The 22,867-nt window shown below is 46.7% G+C and overlaps 1 protein-coding gene across 2 annotated transcripts in view; it reads left to right on the top strand.

Annotated features, from left to right (window-relative positions):
* Nucleotides 1–21,503, top strand: part of ARHGEF4 (Rho guanine nucleotide exchange factor 4) — a 180,203-nt gene extending 158,700 nt beyond the window's left edge. Inside the window, exons 9-13 of one of the 2 annotated variants that reach the window (XM_024216838.3) lie at nucleotides 5,991–6,120; nucleotides 10,728–10,859; nucleotides 13,396–13,639; nucleotides 14,425–14,502; nucleotides 17,573–21,503. In XM_024216838.3, the coding sequence (XP_024072606.1) occupies nucleotides 5,991–6,120; nucleotides 10,728–10,859; nucleotides 13,396–13,639; nucleotides 14,425–14,502; nucleotides 17,573–17,730 (742 nt within the window). In that variant the 3' untranslated portion in view covers nucleotides 17,731–21,503. Of the gene's footprint in view, nucleotides 1–5,990; nucleotides 6,121–10,727; nucleotides 10,860–13,395; nucleotides 14,503–17,572 lie in introns of both variants that reach the window. The other variant, XR_003899793.1, reaches the window with a different exon arrangement.
* The last annotated feature ends 1,364 nt before the right edge of the window (nucleotides 21,504–22,867 follow it).

The raw sequence follows: 22,867 nt of genomic DNA, 5'->3' as shown, positions 1-22,867 counted from the left end.
TAAAATGTCTTCAGTGGGGCTATGCACATTGCTGAGGATGTGGCCCTTTGGCTCTAGAGAACTTTCCCTAGGGCATCATAACAATTTTAAGGCACAGCAAACTTTGGGCCCGTGTTTTTAAACAGAATCTCTTTACAGTTTTGACAGAATCTATTCAAATTCTCATAGCGCAACCATTGATCAGCTGGTTTTTTTAAGGAATCGCAGTACGAGGAACATATTTGTGTATAATAAAATGTGTCTCTTAATAATGCACCTGATATAACTAGAGTTACACAAATAAACCTGAAAATCTGTATTGGAGGAAAGTGATCATAGTGACACACTATGAATTGAGCTGGACTTCCAAGTTCCTAATGACCACATTGATGTTTCTCAGAATTACTTTATGGGTATGTCTACACTACGAGGGTAATTCGATTTTACTTAAATCGAATATGTGGAATCGATATTGCAAAGTCGAACGTGTGTGTCCACACTAAGGACACACTAAGGACAGTAATTCGACTTTGTGAGTCCACACTAACGGGGCGAGCGTCGATATTGGAAGCGGTGCACTGTGGGCAGCTATCCCACAGTTCCCGCAGTCCCCGCTGCCCATCGGAATTCTGGGTCGAGCCGCCAATGCCTTCTGGGTAAAAAAAATTTGTCGTCATCCGTCCGTCACTAACGCCCTCCCTCCCTCCATGAAAGCGCCGGCGGGAAATCAGTTCGCGCACTTTTCTGGTCAGTGACAGCGCGGACGCCACAGCACTGCGATCATGGATCACGCTGCAACCATCGCTGCACTTCTGGCCGTTCTCAACACCTCGCAGCTTATCATACACCTTTCCCTGAGGCAGATGAAGAGTAATCAGGCGAGGAGGCTACGACACCGCCGTGATGGCCTGAAGTCGGAGAGTAGCACAGAGCTGTCAGAAACCACGAGCCCCAGCGCCCAGGACATCACGGTGGCAATGGGTCATGTGGATATCGTGGAACGGCGATTCTGGGCTCGGGAAACAAGCACGGACTGGTGGGACCGTATAGTGCTTCAGGTCTGGGATGAATCCCAGTGGCTGCGAAACTTTCGCATGCGGAAGGGGACTTTCCTCGAACTTTGTGAGTTGCTGTCCCCTGCCCTGAAGCGCAAGGACACCCGCATGCGAGCAGCCCTCACTGTCCAGAAGCGAGTGGCCATAGCCCTCTGGAAGCTTGCAACGCCGGACAGCTACCGGTCAGTCGCGAACCACTTTGGCGTGGGCAAATCTACCGTGGGGGTTGTTGTCATGCAAGTAGCCAAGGCAATCGTGAAGGTACTGCTCCCAAAGGTAGTGACCCTGGGAAACGCGCAGGTCATCATAGATGGCTTTGCCGTGATGGGATTCCCAAACTGCGGTGGGGCTATCGATGGGACTCACATCCCTATCCTGGGACCGGACCACCAGGCCAGCCAGTACATCAATAGAAAGGGCTACTTTTCAATGGTGCTGCAAGCACTGGTGGACCATCGGGGACGGTTTACAAACATCTACGTCGGATGGCCGGGCAAGGTTCATGACGCTCGCGTGTTCAGGAACTCTGGTCTGTTTAGACGGCTGCAGGAAGGTATTTACTTCCCAGACCACAAAATAACTCTTGGGGATGTGGAGATGCCTACAGTCATCCTCGGGGACCCAGCCTACCCGCTAATGCCCTGGCTCATGAAGCCCTATACTGGCGCCCTGGACACAGAAAAAGAACTGTTCAACTACCGGCTGAGCAAGTGCAGAATGGTAGTGGAGTGTGCTTTTGGCCGTCTCAAAGGGAGATGGAGAAGCTTACTCACTCGCTGTGATCTCAGTGAAACCAATATCCCCATCGTTATTGCAGCTTGCTGTGTGCTCCACAATCTGTGTGAGAGCAAGGGGGAGACCTTTATGGCGGGGTGGGAGCTAGAGGCAAATAGCCTGGCTGCTGATTACGTCCAGCCAGACAGCCGGGCCATTAGAAGATCCCAGCGGGACGCCCTGTGCATCCGGGAGGCTTTGAAAGCTAGGTTCCTGAGTGAGCAGGGCAACCAGTGACTTTTCAGTTTGTGGACAGAAAAGCTGAACCTGCCCCCGTTTCTTTACCCAGTTCATTTTGACTATCCTCTCCAGTTACATACCCCCTTCACCCCCTTCCCCTTCCCAAAAAATAAAATCATTTCGATTTTGTTAATGAACACCGTTGTCTGTATTGCTGTTTTCGCGGGAATATTTTAAACCGGGGACGCAGACTGTGGCGGGGGGCGGGTTTAGTGTTCTGATGCAAATGATGCTTCTAAACTCCCGGAATGGCAGGCTCCGCACTGGTGGACTGGTTATTTCAATGGAGCCTGCCAGCACTCCTGGGGGGGACTGTGTGTATGTGTCGGCTATGTGACTTTCTGGCAGGGGGGGTAGGGTTACAGATCCCCTGCTGCGTGGATCTGTGAGCCAGGATAAGGACCGCTGCATAAGATCTGTAACTGCCCTCACCCGCCACAAAGTCACAGAGCAGCCCCCCCCCCAGAACATGAAAAACACCTCCCAGACTGACCAGGGTAACCAGTGACTGCACTGTGTATGTGTCCTGATGCTGGACCTGACACCGCCTCTGTACCCTGCTAAAGGTCACTGTCCTGTCCAATTACCAAGCCCCTTCCCCCCCTCCAGACAGACTCTCCCTCAAAAGAACCTGACTGAAACAGTAATGGACAGAAACAAACATTTTATTGCGAACCAGACATGAAACGTGGGGGGTGAAACTTGGACGGGGGCTTGTGTGAGGTGGGTAGGAAAGGACTTATGAAATTTTGGGGAATGTCAGCCTTCTAGTGCTAGAGCAGTCTGCAGGGGTTGACTGAAAGTTTTAACGGCCCTTGCTGCCCCTCCTTCTTTGGACTTTGGGTGAGGGTGGTGTGGGACTTGGTGGCGGGTGAGGGCGGTTACAGATAGACTGCAGCGGGGCTCTGTCCTCCTGCCTCCGGTCTTGCAGAACATCCACAAGGCACCGGAGCGTGTCCGTTTGCTCCCTCATTAGTCCAAGCAGCTTTTCAGTAGCCTGTTGGTCCTCCTGACGCCACCTCTCCTCCCGTTCCATGACTGCTCGGTGCATTTGTGACAAGTTCTCCCTCCACTGTGTCTGCTGGGCTGCCTGGGCTCGGGAGCATCCCATTAGTTCTGAGAACATGTCTTCACGCGTCTTCTTCTTCCTCCGCCTAATCTGCGCTAGCCTCTGGGAGTGTGCTGACAGGCTGGGTTGGGAGACAGACGCAGATGTGTCTGTGTGAATTGTAAAAAGGGAGTGAATTCCTGAGACAGATAAATGAAATTGTATACAAAGAACCTAGTCTTTCTCTGTGAACAAGACCATGCACTGCACCTCTCACATGCGCACTCAGGACAAGGTCGAATTTTCGGCCGTCGCCTTCAGTGCCTGTGGACTTGCGGAGGTCTTGGAGTGTTCAGAGAACTGTGGCTGGAGACCTGAACTTCTGGAGCGGGCAATAATGGTAAGCCGGAGACTTGTGGCTGCTTAAAACTCCAGCAGTAGCACTGGCCTCCTTTCACATTGAAAGCAATGCCAGTCTCTGCTGCCAGCAATCAGGACAGCATCAACTCTGCCCCTGTCCCACCCCCTCGCGGCTGTCCCAGGGAAAGATCCCTGTATGCTGCCCCTCTCCCTCCACCGCGTGGCTGTAAAGCAGTCCCAATACTAACATTCCCCTCCCTAATTCAAAGCAGGGCGTCATGAGCGACATCACCCTCCTGAGGATCCCGGACACCCAGAGAGAACGCATGCTGCGGGAAAGCATGCAGAAACCGGGGCCGTATGCCGCCATGCTATGTCGGGCCATGATCCCCGAGTACCTGATTGTGGCGTGGAGGGGACATGTCTGCTACCACGGAGGGCCCAGTAAGATCGCCCTACCCCGGAACCTCATAAACAGGCTTGAGATCTACCTCCACGAGACCTACGAGGAGTTCTCCCACGAGGATTTCTCGTCAATCCCCGGCCACATTGACCGGATTTTCGCCTAGGTGCACTGGGACTATGGAGTGGAGCGTCTTGGGCCTGGGAATCATGTAGTAACGGACATTGTGAAAATTTTTTAAAATACTTGGGACTAAATTGAGAAGAGCCTAAGACAGAGAAATCATGAAAACCCATTTGTTACCTTTGTAAATATTCCTGTTTTGCACCTGATTCTTTTTTACTAGTTTACAGCACTTTTATAAACATACATTGTTAATAGTATAAATATTACCGTTCCGTTTTAAATAAATGTTTACATGTTTACAGCACTTACTGCTTGATCCTTCCCCTGATTCTGTGTCCGGGGTAAGGGATGGGGACGGTTGGTACGGGATCTCGGTAAGGGTGATGAAGAGCTCCTGGCTGTCGGGGAAATCAGCGGTGCCAGCGCTGTCGACTGCCTCGTCCTCCTCATCTCCTTCTTCATCTTCCCCGTCCGCTAACATGTCCGACGAGGAACCGGCCGCGGATAATATCCCATCCTCGGAGTCCACGGTCAGGGGTGGGGTAGTGGTGGCGGCCGCTCCCAGGATGGAATGCAGTGCCTCGTAGAAACGGGATGTGTGGGGCTGGGATCCGGAGCGTCCGTTAGCCTCTTTGGTTTTTTGGTAGCCTTGTCTCAGCTCCTTGATTTTCACGCGGCACTGCGTTGCATCCCGGCTGTAGCCTCTCTCTGCCATGGCTTTGGAGATCTTCTCGTAGATCTTAGCATTCCTTCTTTTGGAGCGCAGCTCTGAAAGCACGGACTCATCGCCCCACACTGCGATGAGATCCAAGACTTCCCGATCAGTCCATGCTGGGGCCCTCTTTCTATTAGATTGCACGGCCATCTCTGCTGGAGAGCTCTGCATAGTTGCCACTGCTGCTGAGCTCCCCTCGATGTCCAAACAGGAACTGAGATTCAAACTGCCCAGACAGGAAAATGAATTCAAATTTTCCCGGGGGTGTGGCTGGTCAGAGCATCCGAGCTCGGACTGCTGTCCAGAGCGTCAACAGAGTGGTGCACTGTGGGATAGCTCCCGGAGCTATTAGCGTCGATTTCCATCCACACCTAGCCTAATTCGATATGGCCATGTCGAATTTAGCGCTACTCCTCTCGTTGGGGAGGATTACAGAAATCGATTTAAAGAGAGCTTTATTTCGAACTAAATAGCTTCGTGGTGTGGACGGGTGCAGGGTTAATTCGATATAACGGCGCTAAAGTCAACATAAAAGCCTAGTGTAGACCAGGCCTATGTGTGTGTGTTATTAAATTCGTAAACACTATGTTGTGAAACTAAGTATATCTGGAAGGGGTTACTCAGAGTACGTGCCACAGTGGGTGCTCTGAGATTTTGGAAATAGTGTGTAAGGCAAGACACTCCAGCCCTCTTCTTCCAGGGCTAGTGAGTGAGATGGTGGTAGCAGATGGTGTGTGGGTTGGTTGCAGGAGATTCTGTCCTACCACAAATAGATAATGCCTCCTGTTTGAAAGGAACCCATGCATTTCTAAATGGTTTTGGCCCATGTCTGACAACTAAATCTTCAAATGTAATGGCATGAAAATATTGTGGCTTTAACAATTTCACTTAAAAAATAGTTTTTGTGTTGGACAAAATAGTGGCTTTAAATCTCCAGAGAAAACAGATACTTAGAATAGCAAGTACTTTGCACCTGCTGGGTCAGATTTTCAGATACTCAGCGCTCACCATTCGGGCCTGGCTTTCCAAAGAACTCAGCTCCTTTCAAAATCTGACCTCTTATTTTCATGCCTAAATGAGAGATGAGTTCTTCTGAAAATGTGGCCCACGGGGCTCTCCGTGTGACATTCTTCAAGTGCTTTAGAAATACAACCCAAGTGAGTGGCAGAACCAGAAATGGAACCCAGATTTCCAGCTCTGTGCTCCAGTTCAGTAGACTCTAGAGTTGCAGCACTTTTGGATTCCGGTCTGCTCATGTAGACGTGCCTAATGAAATCTGTTTCGCCCTAGGGATTTTAAAGATGTTGAAGCTGCCTTAAATGCCATGAAGAACGTTGCTCGACTGATCAATGAGAGAAAGAGGAGGCTGGAGAACATAGACAAAATTGCCCAGTGGCAGAGTTCCATAGAGGACTGGGAGGTGAGGGGACTCAAGTGCCCCACAGAGTGAATGGGGCCCCAAGTGATTATTTTATTTGGCTCACTAGCCCAATCACATTCTGTCACACTCATGCTTGTTGTTTCACCTTCTCCTGATAGGGTTGGAGGAACTCTGAAAGACCTGAACTAGCCCGATACCCTTCTAGAGCTTTGCACAGCTCTCTGGGTCCCGTTTACCATACATCCTTGCTCTTTGCAGAAGGAGATTGGCACATGCTGCTTACTGAAATTCCAATAAACCATTTATTATTTGAATAATTTTCAAGCATTATTGAGGCAGGCAGAGTTGGCATCTAGTATTCTAAGCGACATCCTTGAGAGGGCTACCAGGCCCTGACAGAAAAAATGGCATCTGAATTTTCCTATAGTATTTGTACATGCTCAGAAAAGCTCTTTTTAAAACCAGTTTTATTTATTTATTTTTCAAATAAACAAAACTGCCTGTTTTCTAGAGCTGAGCAAAATGTATTTTGATTAAATTATCCTTTTTTCCCCCCTCATTAGCTGGTGTAAACTAATGTAGCTCCTCTGAGGGCAGAGGATTTGGCTCAGCAGATGAGCAGATGATCCAGACCTGGCAAATGGGGCTGAATCCAGAACAAAATTTCATTTTCTGCATATGCCCAGCCAAATTGGTGCTCAATGGATGTGAGAGGGACAGCATCCCTCACTCTCATGAGAGGCAGGGATTGTGCTCCAGTGTTGTGATGGAATGAGATCATGCTGTGATAACTGGACCTACAAATTTACCCTAATTGTGAGCTCAATTGTTAAATAGTGCGTTTATGTTCATAAGGTGTCACAATAACCTAGAACAACAAATGTTGATGGGAAAAGGTGCAAAAGGGAAACAGGCTGAATCAGTCCAAACAAAAAGGCCTCCTGATATAACTCAAGGAGTGTGTTAAGAGAAGTGTGCAACCAGAAATCAGTGAACCAAAATTGGTATGTCAGAAACTAGGCCTAACTGGTGGACAAAATAATGAGGGTATGCACTATCCACCCATAACTCCCTTTCGGAGGTCCTTAAAGAAAGAGACATTGAAGGGGAAATTGGCTACTGGAGCAAGCTTCACCATCATGGCTACTACTCCCCACCATCTCCTGGGATCCTGGGCCTTCATCATCCTGATCCTGGAGCTGTCCTGAGCAGACCAGGCCAGGGAGAGCGATCTAGGGGACGTCACCACCACTGCCGGCTCCAGCTGAATCCCAAACACCACCTGAGATGAAACAGGATTGGACTTTAACAGCAGCAGCAGCAGCTCCCGCTCATCTCAACTAACTTCTTCTCTCTTCCCCAAAAGGACAGTTATGACCATAGAATCATAGACTTTAAGGTCAGAAGGAACCATTATGATCATCTAGTCTGACCTCCTGCACAACGCAGGCCACAGAATCTCACCCACCCACTCCTGTATCAAACCTGTGTCTGAGCCATTGAAGTCCTCAAATCATGGTTTAAAGACTTCAAGGTGCAGAGAATCTTCCAGCAAGTGACCCGTGCCCCACTCTGCAGAGGAAGGCGAAAAAAACCCAGGGCTTCTGCCAATCTGCCCTGGAGGAAAATCCTTCCCGACCCCAAATATGGCAATCAGCTAAACCCTGAGCATGTGGGCAAGACTCACCAGCCAGACACCCAGGAAAGAATTCTCTGTAGTAACTCAGATCCCACCCCATCTAACATCCCATCACAAGCCATTGAGCATATTTACCGCTAGTAGTCAAAGACGAATTAATTGCCAAAATTAGGCTATCCCATTATACCATCCCCTCCATAAACTTATCAAGCTTAATCTTGAAGCCAGATATGTCTTTTGCCCCCTCTACTCCCCTTGGAAGGCTGTTCCAGAACTTCACTCCTCTGATGGTTAGAAACCTTCGTCTAATTTCAAGTCTAAACTTCCTGATAGCCAGTTTATATCCATTTGTTCTTGTGTCCACATTGGTACTGAGCTTAAATAATTCCTCTCCCTCCCTGGTATTTATTCCTGTGATATATTTATAAAGAGCAGTCATATCTCCCCTCAGCCTTCTTTTGGTTAGGCTAAACAAGCCAAGCTCTTTGAGTCTCCTTTCATATGACAGGTTTTCCATTCCTCGGATCATCCTAGTAGCCCTTCTCTGAACCTGTTCCAGTTTGAATTCATCCTTCTTAAACATGGGTGACCAGAACTGCACACAGTATTCCAGATGAGGTCTCACCAGTGCCTTGTATAATGGTACTAACACCTCCTTATCTCTATTTGAAATACCTCACCTGATGCATCCCAAGACCGCATTAGCTTTTTTCATGGCCATATCACATTGGCGGCTCATAGTCATCCTGTGATCAATCAATACTCCGAGGTCCTTTTCCTCCTCTGTTACTTCCAACTGATGCCTCCCCAGCTTATAACAATAGTTCTTGTTATTAATCCCTAAATTCATGACCTTGCACTTTTCACTATTAAATTTCATCCTATTACTATTACTCCAGTTTACAAGGTTATCCAGATCTTCCTGTATGATATCCCAGTCCTTTTCTGTATTGGCAATACCTCCCAGCTTTGTGTCATCCGCAAACTTTATTAGCACATTCCCACTTTTTGTGCCAAGGTCAGTAATAAAAAGATTAAATAAGATTGGTCCCAAAACCGATCCCTGAGGAACTCCACTACTAACCTCCCTCCAGTCTGACAATTCACCTTTCAGTACGACCCGTTGTAGTCTCCCCTTTAACCAGTTCCTTATCCACCTTTCAATTTTCATATTGATCCCTATCTTTTCCAATTTAGCTAATAATTCCCCATGTGGAACCGTATCAAATGCCTTACTGAAATGGAGGTAAATTAGATCCACTGCATTTCCTTTGTCTAAAAAATCTGTTACCTTCTCAAAGAAGGAGATCAGGTTGGTTTGGCACGATCTACCTTTTGTAAAACCATGTTGTATTTTGTCCCAATTACCATTGACCTCAATGTCCTTGACTACTTTTTCCTTCAAAATTTTTTCCAAGACCTTGCATACTACAGATGTCAAACTGACAGGCCTGTAGTTGCCCGGATCACTTTTTTTTCCTTTCTTAAAGATAGGAACTATGTTAGCAATTCTCCAGTCATATGGTACAACCCCTGAGTTTTCAGATTCATTAAAAATTCTTGCAAATGGGCTTGCAATTTCATGTGCCAGTTCCTTTAATATTCTTGGATGAAGATTATCTGGGCCCCCTGATTTCGTCCCATTAAGCTGTTCGAGTTTGGCTTCTACCTCGGATGTGGTAATATCTACCTCCATATCCTCATTCCTATTTGTCATCCTACCATTATCCCTAAGCTCCTCATTAAATACTGAGGCAAAGTATTTGTTTAGATATTGGGCCATGCCTAGATTATCCTTAACCTCCACTCCATCCTCAGTGTTTAGCGGTCCCATTTCTTCTTTCTTTGTTTTCTTCTTATTTATATGGCTATAGAACCTTTTACTATTGGTTTTAATTCCCTTTGCAAGGTCCAACTCTACATGGCTTTTGGCCTTTCTAACTTTATCCCTACATGTTCTGACCTCAATAAGGTAGCTTTCCTTGCTGATCACTCCCATCTTCCATTCCTTGTAGGCTTTCTGCTTTTCTTAATCACCTCTCTGAGATGCTTGCTCATCCAGCTTGGTCTACAACTCCTGCCTATGAATTTTTTCCCCTTTCTTGGGATGCAGGCTTCTGATAGTTTCTGCAACTTTGACTTGAAGTAATTCTAGGCTTCCTCCACCTTTAGAGCCCCAAGTTCTTCAGTCCAATCCACTTCCCTAACTAATTTCCTTAATTCTTTAAAGTTAACCCTTTTGAAATAAAAAACCCTAGTCACAGATCTATTTTTGTTTATCCTTCCATTTAGTTTAAACTGAATTAGCTCATCTTTGATACCATCTAAGAAATGTCAGACAAGGGGGCTTTTCCTTCTAAAAATTCTCTCCAGCTAAAGGGAAAGGGAACAAGAAATCTTCTTAAAATGAAAGCCTTACTTAATGCTTTATATTTCAACTGCTTTAACTGTTTTTCCTTCTTCTCTATGTCTTTAATAAAAGGCTAAGGATTTTTAATGGTGTGTTTGCCATAGTACTAAGCAGGCTGAGGTCTCTGCATACTAAACCCTGAACCTTGTTTAATGCCGTTGAGTGTTGGACAGTGACTGGGTTATGTTAACGCCTTTGGCCCATTTATTCCATCTAAATTCATACAACAGCCCCTGCTCCTTTTTCACTCCATCCGCATTCACAGAGGCGGCCTGCATCCAGGACGCACCAATTTTGGTTCACTGATTTTTGATTGCACGTTTCTCTTGTTTACCAAGCATGATCTTAACTCCTTGAGTTATATCAGGAGGCCTTTTTGTTTGGACTGATTCAGTCTGTCTCCCCTTTGCACCTTTTCCCATCAACATTTGTTGTTCTAGGTCATTGTGACATCTTATGAACTATCACCTAAGATCCAGGATGGTAGGTCAGGACCACACCATTTAACCAATCAAGCCCAGGCGCTCAATCAGGTTAAATTCTTGTGATTCTTGGGACAAACTGACATGCTCTTTGTGGTGCTGCTGCTGCCGCCAGGGTGAAGACGTCCTAGTCAGAAGCTCAGAACTCATCTATTCTGGGGAATTAACCAAAATCTCCCAGCCTCAAGCGAAGAGCCAACAGAGAATGTTCTTCCTCTTTGATCACCAGCTGGTCTGCTGTAAGAAGGTAACTTGAGGAGCCTGTCTCTACCTCTGTTGATTGATATGCCCACTGAAGTCAAATCCCACCTCAGTTCAGTTTTACTTTTTACATTCCCCTCCCCAGAATATCTTTAAAGAGGGTCAGTATGTAGGTTGGCAGGCTAAAGCTAGACATGTCTGTCTATCAGTCAGGGGGCTGGAGTTGTGTATGTGCATATACAGCAATTTTTTCCTGCCATGCTGGTCTACTGTGCACTTGATTGCAGATGATAAATGGAAGTAGCAGGCTCTTTACAGGCAGGTCTCCTGCAGTGAAAGAGGAATAGGGTGACCAGATGTCCCAATTTTATAGGGACAGTCCCGAATTTTGGGTCTTTTTCTTATATAGGCTCCTATTACCCTCCACCCTCTGTCCCGATTTTTCACACTTGCTGTCTGGTCACTCTAGAGAGGAAAGCTGGGCATTGGTTTTTGTAGGATCAGTGTGAGGCTTAATTTTAAAAAAATCAAATGCGTCAACATTGCCATCACTATTTTCGCCCTCATCTAACACAGTTGTCATCAGCAGGAATTTAGGGACAGATTACTGAAATGGTACCCAGAAGACAAAATGGCTGTGGCTGGGTACCTAATTTCCAGAACAATCAGTTCGGATACACTGCTCTCATAGGGAAAGCGTGGCATGTTACAGTTCCTATATTGGATTATAACGAACCCAAGGAGATGGCCTATTTAAATAACAGGAGGGATCACAGTCCTTAAAGCGGTCTGTCGTCCCTTTAGGGGCCAGACCCAAAGCCTACTGAAGTCAATGAGAGTCTTCCATTGACTTTGGCTCAGGCTCTAAGTAAGGATGGAACAACACATTTCACTTGGGATCTTGCCTTTTGGCACTTCCCCCTGGATGGGTAGTATTGAAAGATCAGTTTTGTATTTTCTTCAGGGGAAGCACAATGTGCCCCACAGACCCTTTCCTCCCCATATGTTGTTCTTTATTGAAAGCTCTTTCAGAGTTTGAGCTAATTCACAGGCCTGATTTTCAGGGTTGCTAAGCACTACAAGCTCCAGGTGATGTCAAAGAGCTCAGCACCACTGAAAACCAGGCCCCCACATCAGTAGGCCAAGCATCACTTGGCTTGTTTTCATTGGGAATGCTGGCTGGTCACAGCTACATGTGTAAATGCAAAGACTCAGATGTGGTTGTGACCTAGTGTGAAGGGAGACAGGGCTCTTTCTACAGCACGTCAGAAGTGACCACACCAAAGCTTTTCACTGAGCGCATGACCCATTTCACTATACCCACAATTCCTTACTTCAAGTGACTTAAACTAATGAGGGCCTTGCCTTGGACACTAGTGCTGGCTGTATTTTTCACCAACGACATTAGCAGGAAAATCCAATCCTGCATTTTGTGGCTTCTTGAGATAGACTGTAGGGGCCAAATCCTGCTCCGTTACACTGTCCTAAATCTGGATAACAACGTTGACTAGTTGTCTGGCTTAGTAAGTACCCAGTGTCCCCATGTCAGGGCAATAACAGGAACCTGTGCTTGCCTTTCAGACATCCTGGAAAGTGACAGTGAATTACAGAAGCACTCTAGTGCAGTTGATAGTAGTGGCATCAGGGGTGAAAGTAACTCCAGACACTTACCGGTATGGGGCCGGGGCCAGCTCCGGCCCCCAGAAGGGGCGGAAGGGGCGGGGCCAGCATCCCCGAGCCAGCCCTTCCAGGCTGCTGGCCCGCGCTGCCCGGGGCTCCAGTGGCAATTTAAAGGGCCTGGGGCTCTGGACGCCGCTGCTGCGGTAGTGATGTCCAGAGCCCCGGGCCCTTTTAAATCACCAGCCCCGGGGCAGCTGCTCCCTTTGCCCCTCCCGCCCGCCTGTCGGTGGCCGAGGGGGGGCAAAAGGGGCAAAGACGTTAAAGCTCTGTAGGCTCCTTTGCCGCGGCAGCGCTTTAACGTTGCTGCGCTTCCCCAGTCGGTGGCCCTGCTGGTAGGGCCGCCGATGGGGGGGCGCAGCAACGTTAAAGTGCTGCCACGACAAAAGACCGTCCTTAGAGCACTGCCGTGGCTGCACTTTAACGTCCCTGCTTCTTTTGCCTCCCCTGTGGGCAGCCCTGCCTGTACGGACCCTACTAGCAGGGCCGCCGATGGGGGAGGCAAAAGTGGCAGGGACATTATAGCGCCGTGGCAGTGCTTTAATGTGGGCTGCATACAGGCCGGTGTGGGTTCTTACCAGTATGCCGTACCGGCTCACTTTCACCCCTGAGTGGCAGTACATATTATCACACTGCTGTAAGTATAGTCCTGCCCAGACACATGCTCCATCAGCTACAGAAACTGTTCCTGGGCCCTACCAGCTTGTTCTAAGACTGCAGCCAGCATCAGAAAGTGAGTTCCAAAAAGCCACAGTCAGGGCAAAGAGGCCTAAGTGTCATTGCTTTTTCTCATAAGGCAGCAGTGCACATCAGCAAGGTAACAGGTCGTCTGTTGTGGCTAGGAAGAGAAAGGAATTGTGTGCATGGAAATTGGATATAGTTACAATGAAAATAATCTCTTCCAGGATCTCCTGCGCCGGGACATCCTCTATTATAAGAGTCGGATCAACATGGATGACATGGAAATAGTGGACGTGGAGGATGGGAAGGATAAAGACTTCAATATCAGTGTTAAAAATGCATTCAAGCTGCTCTGCAGGGACCCTGAGGAAGTCCACTTATTCTGTGCAAAAAAGCCTGAACAGAAACAGCGCTGGCTCAAGGCATTCGAGAATGAAAGGAAACAGGTTCAGCTTGACCAGGAAACTGGTATGGCAAGGCTGTCTGTCTAGCAGGGCCCTCCACCACGCTGAACACAAATGTGTGCAAATGCAATACGTGCCCCTCCAGCCCAGGGCTGGGCTGCAGATGTATATATTTTGCATGATGTTTCTTTTCCCCTCTGCTCATCATACAAAGAATAGAGCAGAGAGCAAGCACTGAAATGAGGTCTCAGGGAGCTGCTAAATTCTTTTGCTTAGCCTGCTTGAACTATTAAATAGTAAGTTATGTTAGTTTTGAATTATTCTTCCCATTGGCAGGGTTAGAGACAGACTCGTCAATAGTCCAGCACAAGATTGATCCAGGATTCTATACATGACCACATGCTCTCTAGGGGGCAAATCCATCTCACCGTTTTCATACTTGGTCTAATGTGACTAGGGCCACACAAGCAGGGCCAACCCAGTGCGCCAAGAGTGCAGGCCATATGGTAGGCTGCCACTGACCATGCTAACCAAGGAGGCAGGGAGAACTGAGTGGGGGCGTAGCTGCCACAAAGTGAGGCACATGTTGCAATTGCTAAAAATTGGCAGCGCGCCCTGGGCAGCATACACTCTCCCTCAGCGCCAGAGGCAATTCTGGCTGAATTCTACCCAGAATGTGTCCCGGGGCTCCTGCGGCAAGGTAGACCCCAATATGGGGCTGTGCCTGAAGAGCACAATCAAATCCATAGTGATGTGTTCATCCCCACACTTCCCTCTTCATGAGCCCCGCTGTTTGTAGGAGGAGCCCTAAGCGGTACAGCTGGTAACAGGTTCGGTTTTGTCTTTAAGGTTTTTCAATCACAGAGGTGCAGAAGAAGCAGGCGATGCTGAATGCCAACAAACAGCACCACACCGGAAAGCCTAAGGGTGAGTGTGGCCCTTTCTTTTTCTCCTAAGCACATCAGCACATCTAAAAAACTGACTTCAAATAAGCTTGGGCTGATCAATGCATTAATTGTCCCCTCCCCCGGCTTGTTCATCTTTGGGAGCTTGGTAAATGTTACTCTTCTCCTACCACTGGGGGGGTAGGTTTTAAGATCTTTATTCCAGTGGCACAGGGATCACTTGGTGTGGTGGGGAAAAAAAGTGGGCAGGGAAATTAATGAGAAGCAATTGCCCCTGTTTTAGCAATAGCCATTCTAATTTTCTGTCGCTCCGGGTTTATGGAGCCTAGGAACAAACCTGATCAAACTTAAGAGTAAAAAATACAAGCTGTAAATCGGATCAGCACATACAGTTCAGGAAACAAATATTTTAGTGAAGTCACGTTTAAATAAAAATCCAGATTCACTGATAAACGTGCCCCCCATTAAGCAATCTGAACTTGTCGATAAACAGGTGAGCAACGTTTCAGCATAACTTCCCAGTGACAGTATTTTTGTTTATAACAATATTTACAATTAGTTATTCTGCAGGTTAAGGTAGCATTTCAGTATTAAATAAAGAACACAGTGTTAAGAGTTAACCTCCAATTCAGATCCCAATAGGAGTCCATAGCTAAACACAATGCTAAGGAATCTCACAGCGACTGTAGACCTTGAAAATAAACCAGACTCTAGTGCCATCCAGTCAATATACCCTCTTAGCTGGATGGGAGATGTGACTTGTCACAAACTTTGATCCATCTCCCTACTCTTACAGCTAAGAGGGAAATGACTAAGGATTTCCACTGGTGGGTCTTGTTCCACTGGGGTTGAACAGGAATGTTAAAGATGGGGGTGACTAACACCTCACTAACTGCCTACTACCATATTGTTCTCCTAGAACTAGGAAATGCAGTTTTATGAGTATGTAATATTTTTGCTGGATCAAGCCCTTCATCACTGATGGATGAGAAAGAAAATGCAGAGAAAGAGTCATGACAGGGAAATAGGATCCTGGTGAAATTAATTGAACTATCCGCAAGCTGTGGAAATTACTCAGCACTGTATTTTTCTATTGTCTCCCATTATATGGAAATTTTCCCCGAACAAGCTGATTTTACTGCATGTGATTAGTGTCAATGAAGTGACGCTAACAAAGTTCTGGGATAGGCCACTGGTAGGCTCAGAGAGGTGGGAAATTGCAATACAATTCCCAGCAGCTCTCACCAAGTTGAAGACTTGGCAGCCTCAGCTAAGCCAATGAGATTCAGCAACCCAATATTTCCTGGCTACAAGGGCCATTCTGTGTGTCTAATCATCGGTTCATATTCCAAAACCCCTAGTACAGTTCAAGGTAGCTAAATACAATTGGCAGCTTCTGTTTATGAGATTGTTGGATGGCATCTGGCTGGGGACTGGAATCAGCCCTAGAAGCCAGGTCTCTAAGCAATTTGAATGGGGCAGCTTGCAGGAAGAATGACAAGAGGAGTTTTAGGGGAACTCTTGGGGAAGTGAAAAGGGTTTAGGTTGAGGTCTTTGCGGGAGGGGCAGTCTCTGTGTATGTTTGTGTGGTATTTGGCACAGTGTTGGTGCTACCACAATAGAACAGTTAATTAAATACCCGCCCTTTGCTGTGCATGGGGATTGGCAGATGCAGATGATGTGTTCTTCAACAGCATCTGTAGGCACCCAGGACAGAAAGCAGCAGCCTAACAAGGGAGATTTAGCAGTAGCCGAAGGGAGGATGAGCTCTATGAGTTGCAGGGAAGTTTCCCCTCCTTATGCCTGTCCTGCCCTTCATCATGGACGCTGCCTCCAGGTGAAGATTCACAGAACTGCCCTGGGAAACCAGACTTTGTGGCTGCACTCCCTCTACTGTAGCTTGCCAAGGAATTCAGTCTCTTACCTTTCTATGGTTCCCTGGGTACTGTGTGGGGAATTAAACACAGGCTGGCAGTTTATTGCACAGTACTGCAAAAATCCAAGAAGGACAGTTCGGCTATAATCCAGACTTGGAGCCAGATATTGCCACATATCATGGGAGTTTGGAAACAGGAGCCAGATCCAGTTGGCGTAGGCTGCCCAGTCTCTCTCTAGTGCAGTGAACCAAGGCCTGGTCTACACCGAAAACTTAGGTCAACCTAGCTAGGTCACTCAGGGATGTGAAAAATTCACCCAAGAGAAGTAGTTAAGCCGATCTGAGCCCCAGTGTAGACAGCACTAGGTTGATGGAGGAATTCTTTTGTTGACCTAGCTACCGCCTCTTGGATTAACTACAGTGATGGAAAAACCCCTTCCATTGTTACACAATGGCGCTACGGCCCTAACTCCAAACACTACTGAACCCCAAGGGCTTCCAAATCCAGATCTATATCTAAATGCTGTGGACTGGGCCCACTGCTCAGTAAGACTTTGCAACATTTAAACGTTTACAGATACTTGCATATTTACAACCTGCCACACAGGCTAATGTGCACAAGTGCAGGTCAGTTAACCAGTCTCCCAAGCATTTAGAATTGGGTGCTGTTTAAGTTTGTCAGCAGTAGAGCACTGTAATGACATGTCTACACTGCAAAGAAAAATTCATGGCAGGCCTATACCAGTTGACTCGGGCTTGGGCTTTGGGGCTGTTTCATTGCAGTGTAGACTTCCGGGCTCGGGCTGCGAGGTGGGAGGGTCCCAGAGTTCGGGTGGTAGCTCGGAAGTCTACACTGCAATAAAACAGCCCCGAGAGCCCGAGTCGGCTGGTACGGCCTGCTGGGAGTTTTCCTTTGCAGTGCAGACATGCCTTAAGTGTCCAGCTTTGTCCTCGCATTGCTGCGCGTGGCTGCAGGCAACATTCTGAGGGCATGCGAGCATCTCTGAATTCCAATCAACATGTGGGGCACTCCCAGACTATCGGCTTAATCCCCGAACTGCCTTTGGGGTTAGATAACTCAAAACAGAGTTATCTGTAACTGGCTGTTACTTATTATGGCTAACTCTGCCTCAGCTTTGAGAATGACTGTGTGGGAATCGGCCATGGGACTGTACCAGCCTAATGCTTGCTCTTCCCTGTCTCATGGTCTAAACAGCTGTCACCAGGCCCTACTATGACTTTCTGATGCGTCAGAAGCACCCTTCTCTGCCTACCAACCTCCCCCAGCAGCAAGTCTTCATGCTGGCAGAGCCCAAGCGCAAGCCCTCGAACTTCTGGCAGAACATCAGCAGGCTGACACCCTTTCGGAAGTGAGGGGCAGCTCCCTATTGTGCCTGAATCCCTTCTGAGAAAGCACTTTAGCCATCAGTTCCAGCTGACGGACCCCCGGCTCCTCCATCCCTCTGTTTGCAAAGGATGGCGCATGCTCCTTCCTTCCCTATTTATTCTGCAGACTGACTGTACTTGAATGGGTCCGAAGTGGGACACTGTGTTGCGTGTTTTTGTGCCAGTCAAAGTGAGCCAGCCCTGCACAACACTCGGGAGCCATACAAACCCCCAGGAAGAGATCACGACAGGATGGAGCCTGAACTGTTTTTCATCTTACCCTTGTTGTCAGCTGCATCTTGAACCAATCCTCCCACCTGTGAACATTATTGCTGTCTGACAACTGCCAGAGAGACTCCAGCCTTCAGCCAACTTGGCTGCCCATGCAGAGATGGCAGTTTGTCCATTCCAACACCAGCCTGTTTGGTGTCTACTGAGCATGCTCAGAACCATGGTTCATTGTTGCTGATGTGATGCACTTTTGGGGGGACTAAACCCTTCCTTTTACTGCCCCAATCCCCGAGTTCATCTTCAAAGAAATGATCTTACTACATGTTTAACAGACTGATTAGCCTTTATTGGCACTCAGAGAAGGCAACAATGATATCGCTGTGCCCTTTTTCTTTTCCTTAGATCAACACACTGCCGAACCATAGTCCATTGAATGGTGCCAATCAAACCCACAGCATGAGTGAAGTACATGCATCTTGCAACCTAGTTGATTTTCTTTGAGTTATGTAAAAAAAAAAAATGAGTTAGGAAAAAAATGTGCCTAAAATAAATACTGTTGTCAGCTCCTTAGACTCTTCCCACTGTCACTCTGCCATATTTCCTGGCCAATGAAAATGTTAAACGTTTGTAATGTGTTTATTTATGGCAAATACAGAACTGTGTATTTTGTAAGTTTGTAATCAGTCCTGTCAGATGTTGTTAACTTGATGCCTGTTCGTCTGTCTTTCTTTTTTTTGTTAACAAAAAACAAAGGCCAACATCTGCAAACTTAATTCCCTTAAGTTAAGGTCCTAACTCCACAGTTGAGCACCTTCATACAAAATGGATGGATTTTTCCAAACCAGAGAACACGTACAACCCCCCCCCCCCCATATCGAGGTGTATTCCAGGTCACCTGCACCATTGAAAAAAGAAATCAGGCCATTTATAAGGTGCCTAAATGTGGAATTAAGAGCTTAGCGGTAGGCACGCAGGTTTGTAAATTGTGGCCAAAAAGAATTCATTTAATCCTTGGTTAGTAAAAGGAAAGATTTGCCTTACAATAGTGAAAGAGTTAGAAGCCATAAGGACTGAATTCCATAGCTTAGGAGAAGTTGCAGGCGGTTGGAAGGAAAACACCCATTCATTCCAGCGTGTTGCTATTGTGAGTAAGCACTAACTGTCTGCAAAGCTCAGAGTTCCAATGTTTGCTGATACTGTAGCTGACTGAAGTCTGGTTATCCAGGGATATCTGAATTCAGTAGCATGTACAAAGTCATTCTTGCACTATATCTTTCCCCTCGCCAGGGGCTACATTTAATTTCATAAAGAAACTTGTAAAAGTGACTTACAGCCAGTGTTTGTGTCTTACGCGTACATGTCTGTCGGTGTGGTCCTCGTTCGGCCTCCTCACAATCCTAGCTGCTTGTTTTCCTTGCTACATAGGTGGCCATGTGTCACTAGAGGCCACTCTGGAAGTGGCATCTTTCAAAGTCCTCCTGGGGATGGCATATCTGTCGAGAGATACAGAGGAACCTGGAAATATGCTAGTCAGTTGGAATTGAGTGCTCAAGGCTGCCAGTGGAATTAAAGGCCATCTTCCAAATTCCTGTCCTATCCCTTGACAGGTTACAGCACTGAATTTCCTGACATCAGCCGGGCACTTCAAAGCAAGTGCATCGTTCGTGATGGACCATTTCCCATCGATACATTGTATTTAAATAAGCTGCAGTGGATGCCTGAGCCCTGGATTTCTGTTTTGCCTCTCACTCCTGTGAGGAGTGAGATGGGAATGCCGTTCCAAGATGTAAAAAATTGCCTGAGAGAACTTATATGTAGCCATGCAGCAGCTGTATAGCCCAGTACAGAGACTGTCATGGGGTGTGGCCTTTCCGTGAACTTGCTGCAAAGGTCACCACCCTTTGTAACTGCAGACACACGCCCAATTTCCTCAGGCCCAGGAGACCCCTATTTTGCAATCCTCTCTGCAAATGTTGAACTTTTCAGCTGAAGGACAAATCTCTGCACAAGGTAATTTTTTCAAGTCACAGGGAAAGTGTAAGGTTTAAATTCCATGACGGAGCCAAATTTCAAAAGGGTCCTCAAAACTGGTCTTCTGATTGTCTGGGCAACACTGCACCAATTGCAGGAGCATAGTCTGTCACTTCTGCAAATGCATCTTCGACTACGGGTAAACAGGTCCCTTCGAAAACTTTACTATATTCAGAATAACATCCCCTGAAGACTATTGGTGTGAACAAACATTCCTTTTAATACTTGTCTGCAGTGTTGCCGTAACCGTGTTGGACCCAGGCTGTGAGATACACAAGGTAGGTGAGATAATAGCTTTTATTGGACCTAACTTGATTATGACACTTTGGTTACCTTCTCCAGACCTGAGGAAGAACTCTGTGAAGCTCAAAAACGTGTCTCTTCCACCAAAAGAAGTTGGTACAATGAGATGTTACACCTCACCCACCTCGTCTCATTTCTTTTAATAATCAGCTAGCCTAAGCTTACAGCAGGAAATATTTCATTTAATAATGCTTTGGCCTTTTGCTTCTCTTGGTTGCAATACCTGATGATAGTCTTCCTGCTGGTTTCCTCTTGCCCATCCAACTCTGTACTCCGACTCGCTATGGGAATCAGAACTAAGGTAGCTACAGCCACGTCCTAACACCAGGGCTGACTGGTTGGAGCACGCATGGTTTCACTGGCCACGAGTGGACATGGATTTTTTCCTCAGCCAGCCACTCTGCTAGAACCCAGGCATAGACTTGGCCCCTTAACAAAGACTTGCTAAGAAGAAATGTCTGTGCCAGCAGTTAGAGACCTACGAATGGATCTACCACTGGCCCGACTTTGTTCAGAGTAGGTCTAGATGGCATACTGATGAAAACACCTGCAGCAGCTGCTGCTGTTGAATGCTCAAGGCTAGTATGGTTTTTACTGAGCCTGTCTCTACATAAGCCAAAATCTGAAGCGTTATTCACTACTACTAACTTGCCCTAGGGACACCTAATGTGATCCTGCCGTGGGCTTTTAAGTACATAGTAGACTGTAAACATGCATGCCAAGGCCCTGTCTACGTTACGCCCTGTCTACATTTTCTAATCATGCCCCACTGTTGGTTACAAAGGTGCCCCTGAGTTAGCAACCTAGGAAGCGCTCATGTAGCTGGGCTGCTGCACAGTTTTTTTTTTTAAAAGCGTGTCCTGAGTAGGTCTAACGACCATGGTACTAAACACCAACAGCAGCCTAACACCAATCAGACCTGTTCAGCGCTGGCTTACCTGAGATTGTGTTAAAACCTGCAGCCATCACACTAGGGCCCCTAACGTTGCTAACACTGGTGGAGCTGAAGAAGCATTAGCAATGGTATTTTCAGTGAATGCTCCCACAGGGCCTCAGGATCTATGACTGGCATGATTACAAACCTTGTTAAGAAGTTGGGCTAGGTTGTATCTGCTCTAAACCCTCCATCATTGCTACCACTGCTAGAGGTGAATTATGTAGACCCCCCCCCAGACTACTACAGCCACTTTCGAAATTGGCTTTCAACATAATTGGACTAGATGACCTCTTGAGGTCCCTTCCAACCCTGATATTCTATGATTCTATGATTCTATAATCACAAGCCCCTGTAGGGTGGGGGCCTGAAAATGTGACTTCATCCTAAAATTTTGACCCACTCATCATTCGCCTTGGTAACAATCCATTCCTCTGGGGTTAGTGCAGTAAATGTTCTGCCTGCTGCTTTATCACAGCAGTAACCATGTTACTGCTGCACCGGGCTTCATCTTTGAATACAAGCTTGCAATGGATGTCACATGAGTCATCGTTCCCCATACACGTACTGCCTTTGGGGTTCATGTGGCTAGGGAACTGAATCACATTTTAGCAATGGAATTACTCACAGAAATCAGGATTGTAGAAAAGGGCCCTTTATCCACCAATTAGAAGAGGATTCACGCTGATCTCCCAGTGTCCTAGTTCATTTAACTGAGCTGATGGTGATTTCCTGCCTTGAAACATCCTTGCAGCATTCAGGTTGCCACACTTCACTCCACAGGATTATCACAGCCAGAGCTGGATTGTGTTGCAGAAACATTCGGCTTGACAGAAGGCACTGTTCTTTTTCTGTTTACCCTTCGTGTCTGCATCTCTTCTCCTTTCCCCCTACCTCCCGCAATATGTCTGTTTTGATTGGCCAGGAAGAAAATAGGTTGGCATGTAAGTGATGATTTTCTGACCATGACTGTTTCATGATACATAGTCTGGGGAGCTGGTTTGTCTTGGTTTTAAACTCAGTTTTAATGTCTAAAGCCAATCAGCCTTGGGATGTAGGCCAACTTCGTACACTGGTATAAATTGTGGTAATTCCACTGAAGTATAGAACCAGTCTAAGGGAGAGAAGGAGTCTTGAAAAAACAATTTTTTAAGTGACTTGCTGTCCTATTGTCCTCATAGACAAAATCTGAAGAGTTTAACTGTTTTACATGTTTTGGTTCACACCTAGTTAGCGCACACTACAACTATTTGCGAAGAGAATCCTTTTCTAGACATCTCTTTTCTTTTTCTAATAGGTGCCAAGATAGATTAGTGCCGCCAAATGGTGTCCCTTTTTATGTATTGTATTGAGTACTTGTAATTTATTTCTGGTAGAGAGGGGTGTTCTGCTTAAATGTTTGCTGTCATTGGTAATATTTAAAAGTTCCTTCAGCTGTAATTTTGGCCTTGTAAGAAACATCAGAGCCTAGAGGCTGACCTCAGTTTAAGCCTAGCATTAGGGATACATATTGGTCACATTGAAGAAAACGGGAGCTTTGCCGTTGAGTAGAATCAGGGTTTAGCTCTATGTTCAGTGGAGTTCCAGGATTGACAGTTGTATGATCAAGACAAGGATCTGACTCTT

Source organism: Terrapene carolina, unplaced genomic scaffold (genome assembly GCF_002925995.2).
Source record: "Terrapene carolina triunguis isolate 2854851 unplaced genomic scaffold, T_m_triunguis-2.0 Scaffold88, whole genome shotgun sequence".
NCBI lineage: Eukaryota > Metazoa > Chordata > Testudines > Emydidae > Terrapene > Terrapene triunguis.
The sequence above is the reverse complement of the archived record's forward strand: the minus strand, read 5'-3'. Positions and strand labels throughout refer to the sequence as shown.